The 17,837-nt window shown below is 35.1% G+C and overlaps 1 protein-coding gene across 5 annotated transcripts in view; it reads left to right on the top strand.

Annotated features, from left to right (window-relative positions):
- MCTP1 (multiple C2 and transmembrane domain containing 1) overlaps nucleotides 1-17,837 on the top strand; it is a 252,740-nt gene that overhangs the window by 135,405 nt on the left and 99,498 nt on the right. For all 5 annotated transcript variants that reach the window (XM_052700796.1, XM_052700793.1, XM_052700794.1 and 2 more), the window contains 2 exons: nucleotides 2,999-3,185; nucleotides 8,066-8,159. In XM_052700796.1, the coding sequence (XP_052556756.1) occupies nucleotides 2,999-3,185; nucleotides 8,066-8,159 (281 nt within the window). The remainder of the gene's footprint in view (nucleotides 1-2,998; nucleotides 3,186-8,065; nucleotides 8,160-17,837) is intronic.

Genomic DNA, 17,837 nt, shown 5'->3' with positions numbered 1-17,837 from the left:
TTTTTATGAAATAATCTGAAGAGTATTCTGAGGATATTCTTCATGTAAAATGATAAGGGATTTCACTAGAAAAATTTCCATGTCACTTCCAACCCCTTTGTATGCTTTTAGAAAATAACAAACAGATTCATGGAGGGAGATGCATCAAAAAGACAACAGAGACACGTTTTGTAGTTAATCTCTCATAGATATGGTGCAATTCAGACTATTTTTATACCTGTGGGAAAATCACACAGGTAGAATTGAATTGTCAGCTTATTTTAACCTAAAAAAGAATAGCAGGTACCGTAATGTTGCAAAGAGTGCTGTAACTTCCTGAGACCTTGAAGCTTGTAACTCTGACATAAGCACTGTAATTTTACATTAATGCAATTCTACAATCCTTGTGTTTTGTGTCTTTTTGCTTCAAGTGGGCATCGTTTTTGTTTTCTGAGTGTTTTTTGAGTGAGAGGATTATTTCTGCATTACTTGTATTGTAATGACTTTCTGATGATTTTACTGACCTTAGTAGAGTCTAAAGTGGTTCTTCCAATAATAATTGATTAGGGCTCTCTGCAATATTGTTGCAGAGACTTTTCTGAGAGATATTTGCTTTGAAATAAACTAGAAGGAATGGTCTGAAGTTGCACCGTGTAGGTTCAGGTTGGATAACAGGAAATACTTCTCCTCTGAAAGAGTGATAACACATTGAAACAAGCTGCCCAGTGTGGTGGTGGAATCACTGTCCCTGGAGCTGATTAAGAACAGCGTGGATGTGGCACTGAGGGACATGGTTGGTGGGAATGGTGGAGTTGGATTGGTGGTTGGACTTTGTGATCTCTGTGGTCTTTTCCAATCTTAATGATCTTGCGATTCTATGATAATATTTAGTACTAGAGTTGTCTTAACCTATTTTAACATAATCAAGCATTGAGAGTTATTCATTATCTTAAGGAGAGCATTGCAACCTTCACTGCAGCCAAAAGAGAAGTCTAAGTGCCTGTGTATAGATATGAAACTTGGATTGTGAATCTGCACTGACTGCAGCACTTTTAGTATCTTGCTAGTCTTGTTAATTTCATTTCTAACTCCTTATCTTCCAGAGAGTTCAAAATCATAGAATCATAGAATGGCCTGGGTTGAAAAGGACCACAATGATCATCTAGTTTCAACCCCTGCTATGTGCAGGGTCACCAACCACCAGAGCCACATCCAGCCTGGCCTTGAATGCCTCCAGGGATGGGGCATCCAAAGCCTCCTTAGGCAACCTGTTCCAGTGTGTCACCACCCTCTGTGTGAAAAACTTCCTCCTAATATCTACTGTCTTTGTTTAAAACCATTTCCCCTTTTTCTATAACTATCCACCCTCATAAACATAATGTATAAAGAATATACAAATAGAATATATGAAGGAAAGGAAAACACTAAACTCACTGTCAATTTCAAATTTTCTCATTGTAAAATAATTAAACTTTATTACTACATGAGCTGTATAGTAGTTTAATTTTGACAGCAACATAAAAGAAGTAAATGTTTTTTTGTTTTTTTTTTAATAAAATTTTCCTTTAGCAAATCTAATCTGCCTGCAGTAGTTTAGTGCCTGTTTTATAAGTATGAATTTATTCAGATAATTGGCTATTTCCTGTCCATAAATGCCTATTTATTCATGTCTGCTGCCTTTTTTTTTCAGTTTATTGGCCCTGTGGTCACCACGTTAACTTTCTCTTCAAAATCAATTGACATTTTATGGAAAGAGTTTGCTAGATGATTAGTTTAGTGAGAGTGGCATATAGAGCATGTATTTGTCACATTGCATAATCACTGTTACAAGTAAAGTATGCAGTTGGTTAACTAAATATAGAATGAATTCATAAACTTTACTTAAATATTGGTTTTGTTTTTATTCAGAGTAGTGAATTGGCAAAACCTTACAGAAGATACTTAAGGTAGAAATATTCCTAACAGTGCTTTTTCACAGAAATTACCTTACAGGGCAGGATGGCATTATGTGTGGCACAAGCATTGAATTTCTAGGCACATTCAGAGTTGCAATCTCAAAAAGTTGAAACTTATGAAGTATGGACATAAAAATATTAATACTTCTAAAGGTATTCACAAAGTGTTTACAGTACTGCTTTAAATAAACAGTTTTTGGTCAGCTCCTTGTTAGCAAGAACAACATTTTTACTTTAATAGTTCTATATCTTATTTCTGAAGATATTTCAAAAACTGCTATGCTGCTGGCTGATGCATATGGAGCCATTCTTCATTAATTCAGTGCATGGTACAACCTGTGCAGCCAGGGTTATTCAGAGGGGGATCAAGCACAGAGGATTGCCTTCAGACATTGTTTGTGAAGTTATAAGCAGTCCTTGCTCATTACAACATGAGACATCTTACTATAAAGGGCTTGTGGCATCAGATTTTATCCTGGATGCTTGCATGAAGCTCTGACCCTGACCCATGCACAGCTTACTGCAAAGGAGTTGAGCCTTTTGGGTGGTGCTCTAGTCCTGCTTTTTGTGTTCAGTCATGTTGACTCCATCACAATTAAGTTCCCACATGGATCTTTTTATTTTTTATTATTTTTATTTGTGTTAGAAGCAATTTTTACTAATGCTAGATGAGTGGTATCAAAAATATTCATACCAAAATTTGCATGTTATGTTTATACAAGAATCATAATTAAAAAGTACAATCTGTGTCTGAATGTGAATTTTTAAAATCCTCTTTGTCTGGGCTCAAATAATGCATTTTAGATAATCTTGTTTCTATTGTCTACATGTTCTTTTTAGTATATTTGATGTTCATACTCATAGCAAGCTATAGCTTTAAAAAAAGGCAAACACTACAGTCTGAAAATGAAGAGAAATCCTCTGAGAAGCTGAGAAGGAATTCCTACTGATTTGCAGTTGTTGTTATTGTTGCTATTGTTGTTTGTGCAGCTGAATGCAAGTAAGCCAATATACTATTGTTTAATGAGATGAAAACCATATACTGATGAAAAATGTGTTTCTAGGTGCCAGGTTGACCTGTCAACCCTAAGTAAAGAACAGACTCACAAACTGGAGTTGCCACTGGAGGAGGGAGAAGGATGCCTGGTGCTGCTGGTCACTCTGACAGCCTCAGCGGCAGTCACCATCTCTGATCTCTCTGTCAACTCCTTGGAGGACCCAAAGGAGCGAGAGGAAATACTGAAGAGATATGTATGGAATTCTCTTTTGATCTTTGTCTGTGAAATGTTTGCTTATATAAATACTAACTATTAGAGAAAGAACTCTTAATCCCATGCATCCTTACCATGTTCAACCAATGACAGTCATTTAAACTAGTCATTAATATTACTGCAGCTGAAATGTTGCATTCAAAATGGCTGCAAATTTTCTGTATAATGTAAGCTATTTTTTACATAGTATTTCAGCTATTTTAATTGACTTTATGACATGAAGAAGTTAATTTCATTGCCTTACAGATCATTTTTACCAAGTGCAAAATAACGGAGGGGTTATTTAGTGGCTGTGCAGTTTCTAGTGAGTACTTACATTAACTGATTTGTAATGCCTATAGGATGAGATTTTAACCGTATGTTAGGGAAGCTGTATTTTGTATCATCAATATAATTGTTTCAATCAGTATTTCTATTTCAAAATGTTCTGGAACAAATTATTTTTTTTTCCCAGAATCCTCACATTACGCAGCTCTGCAGTTTTATCAAAGGAACAGAGAGGGGAGCTCTTACTCCAGCATTTCTTAATACCTAAATCACTAAAAGTAACTGTCTCACGACACACAGAGAAAAGGAGGGGGAGTTATGAAGGAGAGGGGGGGGAAGCCTATTTCCACTTAAAATTACAAAGCTTTTATTGTACGATGCTGCCAGGTGTTTAGAAAGGCTTCTCTAGACACTCAGCCATTAAACCAAGCTCTGACTAACAAAGAGCCGCTTAATTTTTTTTTTTTTAGATTTTAAAATATTCCTATTCCATGACTGACATCCTTTCAACAGCTGAATTTAATAAAGATGTACCTTATCAGTCTGTGCAGATAACGTGAAGTGCTAGTACTAATGCTGTACAATATTCTTCAAACAGATTAGCAGGATGTGCGCTTCAGCAAATTTATTCTGGCTATCTCCACTGAATCAGCTGTCTGCTAATGCTTGTACAACTCATACACCAATAGTGTTATCATAAACACAGTTTAATAGAGGTGACTTAGTGAGGCTAAACATAATATTCCTAAACCAACTGAGAACTAAAGTATTTCACAAAATCTCTGAAAAATAATTGCAATTAAACAAACTATTTCATATTTGGGAAGCCACCAAGACAGCCTCTGCTTGTCAGAATAGATCTTTAGAAGTATAATAAATTTATGCTGGATAGATTTTGAGGTGACATACTTCTAGCTACCAGATGTAACAATACCATATTTCTGTGGATTATGCTGTGGGAAGATGTGATGAGAGTCAAGTGATACTGATGGTTTTGATAATTTAGAAGCAATATAGCAACACGTTATGACTGAATTATTAATCAGTTTTCATAAATACTCTTTTTTTTTTTCCCCAGTGTAAAGCATAAGATGGATCTTTTCTCCCACAGTTCTGGATGTGTGTCATTTTTCTTGTATTTACAGTAATGTATGTGTTTTAAAAGGTTTGGTTTTTTTGGAGGACGTGCATATCGCAGTAAATAGAACTTCTCATTGTATGTTTTTGAAAATTACAGCATCCTTTTTGAAAAATATTGCAGCTTTTATTAAAATGACCTATGGATAGCAGCAGAAAGAGATGACAAGGATTAGCACAATTCGAATAGTTTATTTTCACTGATTTTTGATTTATCTTTATTATTCATATATCATCTTCAGCGCAGATTAAAAGAATGAATCTGCAATTAGCAAGATTTACTATTTCCACTCAGCCTCTGCATTTTGGGGCTTATTTTTTGTTCTCTTAAAAAATCTAGATTCTATTGGAGAAATATATTTTGCACCCTTTCCACAGCCAAAAACAGCTAATGAGCTGACCTTACCATCAGATCAAATAGCCTTGGAAAATGACTCTATTACTGTCATTTAACCATTTGTAGCTGAACATCAGAGCCTTACAAATTAAACAGGCATTACTGTTTGAACCATTATTTTACCACAATTGTCTGAAAAGATTAATTCCTTTTGGGGTGAGGAAGGGGGCGCATTAATGGGTACGGACCAAGAGAGATTGTATGACCTTTTCAGAACGGGTGTGCTGAACCCACAGTCCCCCTTGTCACAGTTTAAAAACCAGAGGAGCTAGTTTAGAGAAGAAGTTGTTAGCATTCCATTTTTATTATGACATTTCACAGTCATCCGATTTAATGTCCCTTGACCAGATTGTCCACCGTGAGACGATGGGCTTGAAATGTTATTTAGAGCATTGATAAAAGGTGAGCAGTTCTAAGATGACAGCGAGTCATAAGGCTGGTGGTGTGACATTAATTTTCTCCATAACAGAGATGGAATAAGACGTCATGGTGACAAGCTGTCAATCAGTACTGGCCCCTCAGTGTATCTCGATGCCATAGGATGGGGTATTGCTTCTCCCATAATAGAGCTGAACTGAGATGCTCTCCCTGACAGCTGCTGCAGCCATACAGAAAATATATTATACAGCCTTTCATTAAAAAAATAAAGAGGACCCATCTCCAGAGCATTTCAATCTTTTCCCATCTATTGAGGGCTGAAAAGATTCACTGCAAATCACAGATTCCTCTGCTATGGAAATTCCAGGCTTCAGAAACCATACAGTTTTTGAGGCCTTCAACATTAATCGTAAATAAGACAGAGTATCATCTGATAAATTTTTACTTAAAGTTACATATTTAAAGTAATATATTAAAGTTGTTTGCTTCTTCCAGAGTCTACTGTAGCACTGTATACAATTTCACTAGTCTCAACCATTGCAGCTTATGATAAATTAAACTAAAGTTACTGAATCTCTAGAACTAAAGTTCAAAAATAATTGTGGGATGTTAACTAGGGTAGCAAAGTGAAATACAGTACCAGTGCTTTTTTTTTTTTTTTTTTTTTTTGGCAGAATGTGCATTTTGCAGGGTGTAATCTTGGGGAAATCCTTGGTACAGTTTGCTGAAGGGGAGCAGTTGTTGTTTGTCTTGATCCATGTTTGGGTTTTTGATTTGTTTTCTTCCTGAAGCTAGCTGTTTGTTTCGGTTATTCAGAAACTTAGGCAAAATATGGGAACCTGTTTGTAAATCCTTTCACTTCCATCTTGGTATTAGAGCAGAATTATCTGTTACAGTATGAGCCCTGATAAGAAGCTTCCAAACCTTGATCATTATTGTTGTGAGAGATGGTGCCAGTGCCAGCATGCTTTTGAATTGCAGCACTGCTATCTGTACCACCACTTCTGCCACTCTCAGCTGGTGTGTAAGCACATAAGCAGAGGATTGAGTGTGTGCAGATTGAAGCTGACTACCAGTAGTTTTATGTCTTATTTCTGATGTTAAACATAATAAATACAATTAGAAACTGTAAACGATTATGCTGTGATAACATGCATGTATATATTTGTATTCTGCATGTGTGATACTGCACTTAACTGGACTCAGGATACCAAGGTCAAACCTTCACTGTAAACAATAAGTAGTCAAATGGGGCTTGTGAAATAAATATCAAGGAGTAATCTGACTGCTACAATTGTCTTATTAACAGAAATACAGGAATGTGTGTTATATGTCTAACATTGTAGTGAGTATGTTATCTATACATAAACATATTCCAATTTTTGCAATATCTGATACTACCTTTAAGCAGCAGCTGTGATTTTCAGATAGTGATGTTATTCTGTTTTTCCTTAACAGTCAGTTTTGACTTCATGATGTATTTCAGAATTTTGACCTCGTCTTTACCTAATGGTTGCATATTCTAGGAATCTAGACCACAGCAGCAGGTAGAAAAGGTTTCAAATGCTGCTGTATCTTCACATAACTAATTAAAATATTGCAGAGCATGCCTGTGGCCTTTTCCAATGTTTTAGATGTTAAAATGCTTAGAAATAAGGGTAGGTGATACCATTCATCTACATGACTTGTAGAAACTTAAAAATTTGACAAAATATATTATTTAAAATGTAATTGTAGATTCCCCATATAGGTTGTGAAGAAAGTAAACAATAATGTAAAATTTGCTGTTAATTGGTTGCATAATCAAAATCCCATTTGGTGTTTCAGCTTTTGAAGTTCAACAACTTTTAAATCATATTCAAAGTCAGATGTTAAAAATTTTGGCATAACATACTCAAGTGCAACAATATTCCCAGATTATTACACTTAGGCATTTGAAAAAATTAAACAGTTTCCAAGCAGATTTCTAAAACAATACAGGGTGTGTAAATCCAATTGTTTGTCTACTCTTCATTTTTTCTTCTTTTTATTTTAATACATATGGATATTGAAGAAATTAATGGTAGGAGAAAAGATTTATAGTAAAAGCATTTTGCCATATAAATAGAACTGTTTTCTTGTTTATGTTTTTCAGTCTTCTTTGCCTGTGATTGTTATAAGGATTATTAAGTTGCAAGAATATTCTCTTGTATTTGCTCATATTACTTGGTGCATACATGCTGCATGCAGGCTTACATATAATGATCAAGTACAATGAACGTAGTATTGGTCCCAAGTCATTGTTAACATCACTGGATCTATCAAAGGGAAAATATGAACACAGATTGCACAGAAGTAACAAGGGAGAGGAAAGAGTATTTGTATAGTTTGTATTAATTTTGCTAACACCTTGATACATAGTATAATTCTGATGGTCAGTTCACTACTAAGAGTTTAAGTCAGCAGAATTAGTATGTTTAATTATTTCATAATTTTTCATTTGTGTTTTTGATTGATATGTTAAAATGGCAAAATATGAAAGAAGCACAATTACATGTTCTTCAGGCAGTAGTATGTAAAGGTATGAGATTGTTAGAAGTATTCTGACTTACATCTAAATGAGGAAAGATACTATCAATATTGCTTTAATTTTATTTTGCAATCTAGAATTATACAATTTTATTTTATTTTATTTTTTTCAGAGTCCAATGAGAATGTTTCATAACATGAAAGATGTGGGATTTCTTCAGGTAAAAGTCATTCGAGCAGAAGCATTGATGGCAGCTGATGTTACAGGCAAGGATTTCTTTAGTTTCTGTGACTGTAAATATCAATACTGGGCCTTTTTACAGATTGAAAAATATGTTTGAAACAGAAGGCTATGCAATTCTTATTGTCTGCTTGCTCTTTCTCACCTTCTCCTCATTAAAAAATCATCAGACATAAAAACAAAATTTGTAAGCAAGGCAGCAAGTCATCCTAATGCTAGCAGAGTCTAACATAGGTTGTTGCTGAGAAGGCTGAAATATGCATTTTTCTCCAACGAAGGTTCTGCAAAAAATTGCTTGAGATACATATTCCAGATTTCTTTTTATAGTGGATACAAAAATACAGAATATTCAAAATTAGAGAAAAATGCAACAGAAAAGTCAAATAGAAATTGGTACATATGAATACAACTTTGAAGTTTTTGCCAAAGTAATTGTTCCCTGTCAGATGTTCTTTGGTTTCAAATATTTCAAACAAATGTTAAGTTTCCTTTAACTCGTGATGGTCTGCTTAAGAAGGCACATTATTTTTTTAAGAAGGGAAAGTATTTTTTTTCTATTTTAAATTATGGATTGATGGGAGATAATTTAACCTGTTTATTTTTAAAACAAAGAAAAAATTATTTCAGCCATACCAATCATGTTTCCTTGGAAATATCGAAGTTGCATCCTGAAAGTAGAATCACAGTCATACTGCATAAGTTGGGTGAAGCAAAGTGTTTTCTGTATCAGAAAATAGCCATCTTTACTTTTTTAAAGAAAGGAAAGTAAAAAGCAAACTATCCTAATATATCTGGTTTGAGTGCAATTTGAACATAAATGTTCTGCTACATGAACAGATAGAGATACATAGCAAGATAATCACTTTTTAATTGTTTTGTGCAAATTGAGTAGATTTTCTTATATAAGGCAACAGAATAAACATTTTATTGCTGAAACTGATCTTCCAATTTGTGGCACACAAAATAACAGATTCTATTTTCAGAGAGGTTGGAGAAATGCTTCTAAAGATTCCTAACTCTGCTTTGACCTTATAATCCAATGTGGTCTGAACAGAGAGAGAGATTAAGTTATTCAGGGGCAAATGGGATAATTCAGTCCCTGACCTCGTTCAGTCTTCGACTTTTCCAGATCAACGTGTCATTTGTGCTGGTAGAACAGATTTTTTGGAAATACATTTTATTCAATTAAAGATGCAGAGAGCTACCAAAAATATCCAGGTATTATATTTAGAATGACAGTGAGGAAGACTGGAGAGAACACTCAATATCTTGCCGGTGTACTGAGTGTTTTGTTCACTAGCATTATGCATTATATGCTTTTTAAGAAGGCTGTGCATTCAGACACAACAGAAATGCTTGCATAGTTCAGATAATAGTATTTGATATTTTGAAAGAAGGACAAATGGTTTTAATGAAATTAATTTATGTGAATGTGTACAGATGATTTCAGATTAAACTTTGAGGAGGAATATTTACAAATTATTCTAAGTAGTTGTTTCCTGACTGTCAGAAAATATTTGCCAAAATTACAAAAAAAGCTTCGCCATTCTCCTTTATGAAACTGAGCAATAATTAGTAGTCGGCGTAGAAAATGCTGTCATTAGTAATATGACTTATGTGACTGAAGATTGGTTTGTGTGAGTAAAAGCTCAGGCATAGTTTGCTCTTCCTAATACATCTTTTTTTCACAGTTTTTTTTTTTTGCCTTCTTCTGAGTCTGAAAAGCTGAAGCGCCTGTATAGTACTTGTATGTTTTGCTTTGTTTCCTTTCTGTTGCACGTATCCCGTTTCACTTTCAGAAATCTTTTCATATGAAGTAGTGAACAAACATTTGCTAGTTTGGATTTGAATGGATTTTCAAAATTCATAATATTCCATCATTAAGCATAAGCATAGATTCCTTTAAAAATGTGAATTTCTTCTTTTGTTACCATACATTCATTGAGAAGCATTGTAATACTGTATTAACTCTGTGTGAACAAAGAACAATTGAGGTTCCTATTGAATGAATGACTAAAAAGCACAAATTACTTTTTAATGAAACCCTCAATTCTTCTTTAGAGAGAAAGCCCATAGCCTTGTTTAGCTGAACATTACTACAGTAGGTCACTTCAGCTAAGGCTCTAATAAACTGTTGATAGTTGATGGTAGTTTTCTTTTTCCATGTCAGCGCTGGACAGTGCAATTCAAATCATTAAGGTAAATACAAATCTTTAAAAAAGAGAGGGAGAATGAGAGGGGGAGAGAGGAAAATAAGAAAGAGGAAAAAGAGATTAAGGATACCGGTTAAGGTCTCAGTTTTCAGCTCCCAGGTATACACAAACGACTTGAAAAAGATGCCACAGCAGACTGAAATTTCTGTGTTTAGATGTGGACAGGTGAGAAAATGGCGACTAGCAGTCTGCAAATGGAATGCTGTATAAGAGTGTCATTAATGGGTTTGAAAAATATACGAGAAAAATACCAAGTGAGCGTCCTCTCTCCCAGCCTACCTTTCCTGAGAAACAGATTACTGTGGAAGGATGAGAGGTTCCTGATGGGCGCCTGATGGGTGCCTGATGGGTCCCTGAAGCCTTTCCCTGGTTTCCGAGAGAGTTGAAACACAGGGCCTCTGGCAGGACCAGGGCCTTGAAGAGTGCTGTTCAGTTTATCAGGATGTTATATCCGGAAAATTGTACCTCAAGATCATTCTTTCTAATGTTAAAACATAATGCAAGGGCTGCCATCCAAACAAAAGATGTTCTGTTGGAAATCCTGGTTGCAGTAGGTGTTCATTTGTATAAAATGTAAATATTCTTATATGGCTTTTGTTTTGAAACTATAATCTAACAAATGGAATTAAATTATTGACTGTACTTATTTACGTTTTCTTCTCTTCCTGAGAAGGAAGCTTTTGTGTTGAAGCTATTTGATGCCAGGCTGTTTTCTTCCTATAAACGTGGATAAAAGGAGTTGTACTTTTTCCTCTCCCCTTGCTCTTTTATTGGTCCTCCAGAAGACATACAACCTGACATAATTTCATGTATGGTTATAATGAAGAAATTTTAAATTAGAAAGTATTCTGATAATGCCATAAAATATGTAGCGGATTCATCATGTCAGTTGACTTTTGAAATTAATACATAATCTGTTTAAAAAGTTTTTTGCATCTCCTTTATTGTGTCATATACATTTATTCTTTTCCTTATGTGAAATAAAATCAAAAGCTCCACATTGTTAATGATGAGAAGGAAGCATGGTGGGAAAAGATGTGCTACAGGTTTTATCAACGTCAGTACAAGTCCTATTATTTTGAAGAATAATAGTTAGCAACTCAGATTCATTAGAAGAGCAAAATCTGAGCTCCTTGTGACAGTCAGCCTGGAAAACAGTTTGTTTTGCTGTCTTTGGGCTTTAATTAAGACATGTTCCATTCTAGCCCCCTTGCCTGCCCCTTGCCCACCCCCACCCTGCTTGCTGTGTCACAGACTGGCGATCAGACGCTTTCAGATGGTCCAGCCCATGACTTTGACCTTCTGCGCGGTCCGGCGTTCCCTGGGGAACCGTTCAGCTCATGAGGTCTGATTTCACACTTCCAGGATGCCTCGGCTCTCTTAACAATGACAGGGAGACAAAGCCCTTTAGAGCGGGCCGCATGGGGACTTGTTTAAATTGGAAACTAGAGAGGAGTCAAGGAACAAGGTTACAGGCTACAGAATAGTGCTTTTAATAAAGAGCTCACAGCTCTGGTTCAGCTCAAAGAGGGCTACCTCTGTACAATTAATTGAGACATTTATCTGGAGCATCTTAGGCCTCTACTTTCTCACAGAATTATGTGATAAATATCAGCTAAGAGGCAAATGAGATGTGCATGAAATGAATTTTTAACACTTTGATTACTGTGTCTCCAGTCTTCATTAGAAGTTAATTTATTTGTATTTCTGACCTTGTTATTAGTCTGATGTCTGCATTTTTTGGGAGGTACTGAGATTTCAGAACCTGATATTTGAGACAAATTTTATCGAAGAGCTCAGTGATTTTTATGTTTGCAGTCAAAAGCATTTCAGGTTTCTCCACCTTTGAAGAAAAGAAGCAGGCATAGAAAGTGAGTCTTATTTTCTTTGTATGAAAATGATATTCAGCCTTCTTTCTAAGTAAATCCCATGTTAAAATTTTGATTGAAATATTTGAAAGTAGAATGAAGACACCAAGATGGCTAAACGTGCAGAATGTAAATGATTTTTCTAAAATCTGTTCTACTAAAATGTCCTAATATGTTGCGTGCAAAAATAGTCTTGGAAATTGTTCCTCAAATGCTAGCAAATGTCAGAATGATGTACACAAATGTTAAATTCAAAAAGGTATGGAAGCCTGTACATATAAAATAGAAGGAATAAATTCAGAGACCCTTTGGAAATATGTTTCCAAAAGCAATTTGCTCTGTCGATTAGTGCATTTAGAATTTAATATAACTTGAATTATCTTCACAAAATAATTAAATCTATTAGATAGGCACCAATCTGGGGTAGATAAAATCTCACCTGATGCTGTGTCATTTACCTGCAGACATTAGTCCAATATAATGTACTGCGAAACTACCTTTTTTTTTTTCACTACTGAAAGAAGCAGTTTTAAGTTACTAATGACAAAATTAGAATTTAAAAGACTTTTTTTTATTAGTACTACCTTTTAGAGTTAAATATCCAGGAAAAATATTTGTAATTATTAACATATTTCTGCTTTTCTTTAAATATTCTGTGGAAACGAGTTGAGAGTGGTTGTGTCACTGCACTGAACTGCTTGGTAAGATGCCTTCAGCATTTTTGAAATCAGACCACCACAGCATGATTGCAGCCACATTGCTGAAGAGGAATTATCATTTCCACTTTAAAGATGGAAAACTAGGAAAGGTTAACTGACTCAGCTAAGGCCCACAGAGCAAGTCCTTGTCAAAGCTGGCATTTGGCTTGGGTCCTGTGCTTAATCCATTAGATAAGGCAGCTTCTCATGCTATTGAGCCATTCCTCCTTCTGGCCAAAGGTCAGACTGACTGCTCTGTTGCAGGCAGCTGGCTGGCAGGGATCTTGGAACAACATTAGTGACATTAGCGTCTGCATGAGTGGCACTGCCCCCCAGAGTCATGAACTGGGTGTCTTGTCTTCTCTTTCCCCAAAATAAAGGCATTTTTTTGACTGCGGGGACACACTTGGACAGGCATGGCCCGCATTAGGGAAGAACCTTAATAACCAATGAAATATTCAAACGATATTTCAGCTTTCATAACCAACTTAAAGTTGGTTGAACTTTGTGAAATTATGGCCTATGAGCTTGGCTTTTTGAAATAGAACTGGAATTGAAATCTATTATTAAATCTTAAGACTGTCCAAAACATTTTTATTAGTCTTTCTGCATCTAGTTCCATTTTGATTTTGTAATTTGACTGACAGACAAATACTTAGTCAGAATAAAACTGATAGTCTACTGGCGACCTGCTTAAAAACAATTCATAGTCTAGCATATGCTGGAGCTGGTTTCTACCAGTTTATATAACTAGTAGACTGATCATTGACAGATAAATGTTAGATTCTAATCTATATTTAATCTGCCACATGGTTTCTTTTCTTTTGAGAAAATGTTAAAAAATGAAATTAGGAAATGATCTGTGACTTTGAATTTCAATCAATGTGTGCTTTTTATAGATGGAGTAGAAGCATCTCCACAGGGTTGATGGGGATCTAGCCCCATGCTATCTGCAGTCCTTGTAAGTTAATCTTTATGAATTGCAGGAGGTTTTTCAGAGGACAAGTAGATCTGCCATATGCTTCTTGGCTTGAATCTACTCCGGAAAGCAATTACATCCGTGGTAGTTACTTCTAAGAGTCCATGGCAGCTCTGACTAGGAAAAAAAGAATCATTGCATGATGACTGATGGTTTGATTATTTTTTTAAATTTTGTTTACTACAAGCTGATCTCTCAAAGATTGAAAACAGAATGGCATAATATTAATAACTATGCATAGGTGTTTTTTCACGCCTAAAGCAGGGAATTATTTTACTGCATAAAATATAGGTGTTGCCTTATGTCTGATTACAACAGTCTCTCTTTTTTTACATTATATATAGCTGATGTGTTCTTCTGGAGAGTTTTGTAATCAAAGAACATCAGAGTTTAAGTTGTACAAAGCATGATAAACAAGAAATACAAATTTTAGCTCTGATAGCTATTGATCAAGGGAAATAATTTGATTACAAGTGGAGCCAGAAAGTAAGCACTGAATTTCAATAATGTCAAGTTGATGTTCTTGTTTTCAAGAATGGCTGGGAATATTTTTATTGGGAAGACAGTCTACCAGGAAACAAAACATTCTGTTGGACAACTCTGTTCCTCAGAGACTCTTGAAAGGAGATACGCATGTTTAAGTTGACCATAAATACAGATAATCTTGTATTGCAATGTGGGAGCTCTAACATTCAGTTAAAGTTTCTTTTTATGCATTTATATGTCATTTATACATTTATATATTGTCTTCCATAAGATACTAGCATTTGAATTGGTGGCATCATTCAGTCTGTGGTGAGAAAAAGTGTTACTCTGGGAGTTGAACTGGAGGTGAAACTCACTTTGTTGGTTTGGCTGGACCTGTTGCCCGCTGGAGTTTATGTCATATAGAGCCTGTATAGAAACTTTACATCACCTCAAGCCTGGAAGATGGGCTGCAGCAACGTGCATCTCTGAAATGAATGCACTACTTAGATTTCTTTAAGCATACAACATCAGTGTTTAAGTGTTTGCAAGTTACCTAACATCTTTTGTGCTTGCTAATTAAGTAGAGCATAACAAGCCTGCTTATCTAGGAATGTGGAAATACAGTGGTCTTTGAATTTGTGAAACAGTCATTTCTGAAACTTTCCAAAACACAACAGAACTGTTAGATAATGTGGTGCTGTAGCTGCTTGAGGAAAACGAGTCAGAAGATAAAATAGGATAAATTAGTTTGGGGTTTTGCTGTTTTCATTTTCTAAGTATTTTGAGAAGCAATTCAACATTGTCACTACTTAAGTCTTTTTTATAGTAAAAAAAGTGTATTGCATATCTTTAAAGAGAAAAAAAGGTTGTTCCAATTCCCATCCTTCTGCACTCCTGATAATGAAGCCAAGGGCTTCCTGTGATTATAATGTTCGATGTGAGGGACTCACTTCTGATTGAATAAAGTAAAATAATTTATGTAGATCTAAGTGCAACAATCTCAGTTTGCACTCTGGTCTTGCTGACTGCTGAAACATTAAATGCAAAACAGCATTGCACAAAATGGATATCTGTCAAACTGGTTGCAATCTGTGGTATAATAAATAAAGTGAGAAGCTTCAAAAGATAAGTAGTTCTTTAATTTTTTTAAGCAGGAGCTTACAGTATGAAGTGCAATACCTTCTGGGTGTAATTCTCTGGGAGTATGAGTCTGTAATGATTAAAGGGGAGAAAAGAGTGAGAATGGTCCATCAAAATACAGGCTGATTTCTTTTCTAGATGACTGTGAGGATTATTTAAATTAGCACTTTATTTCCATAATTTTAGGAGCCTTTAGAAGTCTACAAGTAGAGTTCAAAAAACACATGACATTACAGTAGCAGAGTGGATTAATGACATTTGTTTTACTTCTTATTGAGGTTTACTCCAGGTTTGATTTCAGTCACTGGGAAGGTGTACTTTACTGGTTTTACTACCTACTCATTTTATGAATTCCTACAAACAGTGTCAGACATAATAGTGATTAGTCCCACTAAGGTCATAGGATTACTCAGAATCGCAAGTACTGGTTTCAGTCATGCTGAGAGCATGCTGTAATGTGTGAGTGCCAGGTGATGGTCTTATCATTTCTTGCACAGCACTAAGCACACGCATTTAGGGCTATATTTGGATGCAGTTTGTGGATATCATTCTGATCAATAAACTTAGGTGCCTCTGAAGTCATTAAATCAGAAGCTGAAGTCCTCTGAAGGGCACAGACCAGGAAGCTAGTTATAGCAGCCTCAGTAGACACATAGGTTTGGGTAAAATTTCTTGACATGTGACAGGTGATACAAGGTGATATATGACAGTTGTGATTCAGTTTGTAGTAGAGGGCATACTTGTGATAATGATACAATTTAGACTGATGTAGTTGAGCTTAGGCAGCTCAAGTCTAATTGAAAGTTTTATAGTGTACTTTTAGGACTGTTAGGTAGATCTCACATGCATTTCTGAACACGTTTCTTTCTTTAATACAGAAATAAAAAGGGTTTACTTTTTCTTACTTTTTTTTTTTTCTTTTCAATTGCCAGCTTCATTAACTACGAGTAAAGTTGCATAGCTTGGTTAAAATATGCATTGTATTTAAGATACTGGCTTGGCAATAACCCAGTGATGAGTATATGTTGTCAGTCCCTGGATTTCCTGAGCCCAGAGACTAAGCAAATCTAAGGACATTGCCTTTTAAGTATTATTATTGCTTACTTAAGGCTTTCAATAGGAATGGTCCCATTACTTTAGACTCTTGCAATGTGGCAGGTTGCCATAGTGATCAGTGAGAGGTAAGATTGTAGTTATTATTTCTAATAATGAAAACTTGAAGGATGATGGATGTGAGTTGTATCAAGCACTTCTACATTTCTTAGGCCTTATCTTTCTTGGTTATGTTCACTTATTTGAGTTGGTATCCAAATAATTTTTGCACATGTTGTATGTTTCACATGTCAACTAAGAGTATTCTTTCTGATACTCAACTTAGTTTTGCATTTTTTCGTATACAGAATAAGCATCTATAGGCGGTGGTGAAAGTTCTTGCAGAGGAACTTCATAGTTTTCTCTTATGCTTAAAGCAGTATGCCTTAGCACAGATTTCGTAGCAGGAAAAGTTCTACTTGCAAACCATGGGATTTGAGCCTTTGCATGTACCTTTTCATAATACTTCCTTTTGTCAGCATTGGTCTCAAACTATTCTCCACTTAATTGGCAAGATAGGTAAGCTACTTGAAAAGGTGAGCATGAAAGAATGATTCTTTCCTTTCTGAAAACTGTTTGTCTTTGGTTTATCAAGGACTTCTGTGATTAATTATGCATTCTTTATATTTACCTTATATATCTTATATTATCTTATATATTTAGCATTCTTAAATGGATTGATTCTCATAAATTTAAAGAGTCATTGAAAAACTGCATATCAACAGATACAGAAAATAAATGCATCTAATTAAATGTTTGTTGTTGTTGGTTTTTTTTTTTCCCACAGAGTGTGCTTTTAAACACTCCAGTGCATTTTATTCTGTGTGACTGAGGTAGTAAATGAAAACACCCAGCTCACCTTTTTTTTTTTTTTTTTTTTGGGGGGGGGGGTCAGTTTTGCCTTGTTACTGTAACTACCAGGAGTTTGGTTTTTGTTATTTGTTTTTTGTTTTTGTGTTGTTGTTACAGTGACTAAAGAATTAATCCTTTTTCAAGTTTAATCGGACAGATTCAGTGATATTCCAGTGTGTTCTGGAAATGGTAAACATCTATTCTAACTGTAGCTCACAATGTGTTTAAAACAATTATTCTTTGTCATTAAAGTTAATAATATGCACATTAACCTCTGATGTAGTCTGAATCAATATTGCAGTTTGGAAGATTTGACCCCTGGACAGTTTTGTCTAAATATTGATTTCATTGTCATTTGTATAAGGTATGAAACAAATTACAGGCCTTCTTAATA

The sequence above is a fragment of the Tympanuchus pallidicinctus genome, unplaced genomic scaffold (assembly GCF_026119805.1).
Source record: "Tympanuchus pallidicinctus isolate F22 unplaced genomic scaffold, pur_lepc_1.0 scaffold4, whole genome shotgun sequence".
Lineage (NCBI taxonomy): Eukaryota > Metazoa > Chordata > Aves > Galliformes > Phasianidae > Tympanuchus > Tympanuchus pallidicinctus.
The sequence above is the reverse complement of the archived record's forward strand: the minus strand, read 5'-3'. Positions and strand labels throughout refer to the sequence as shown.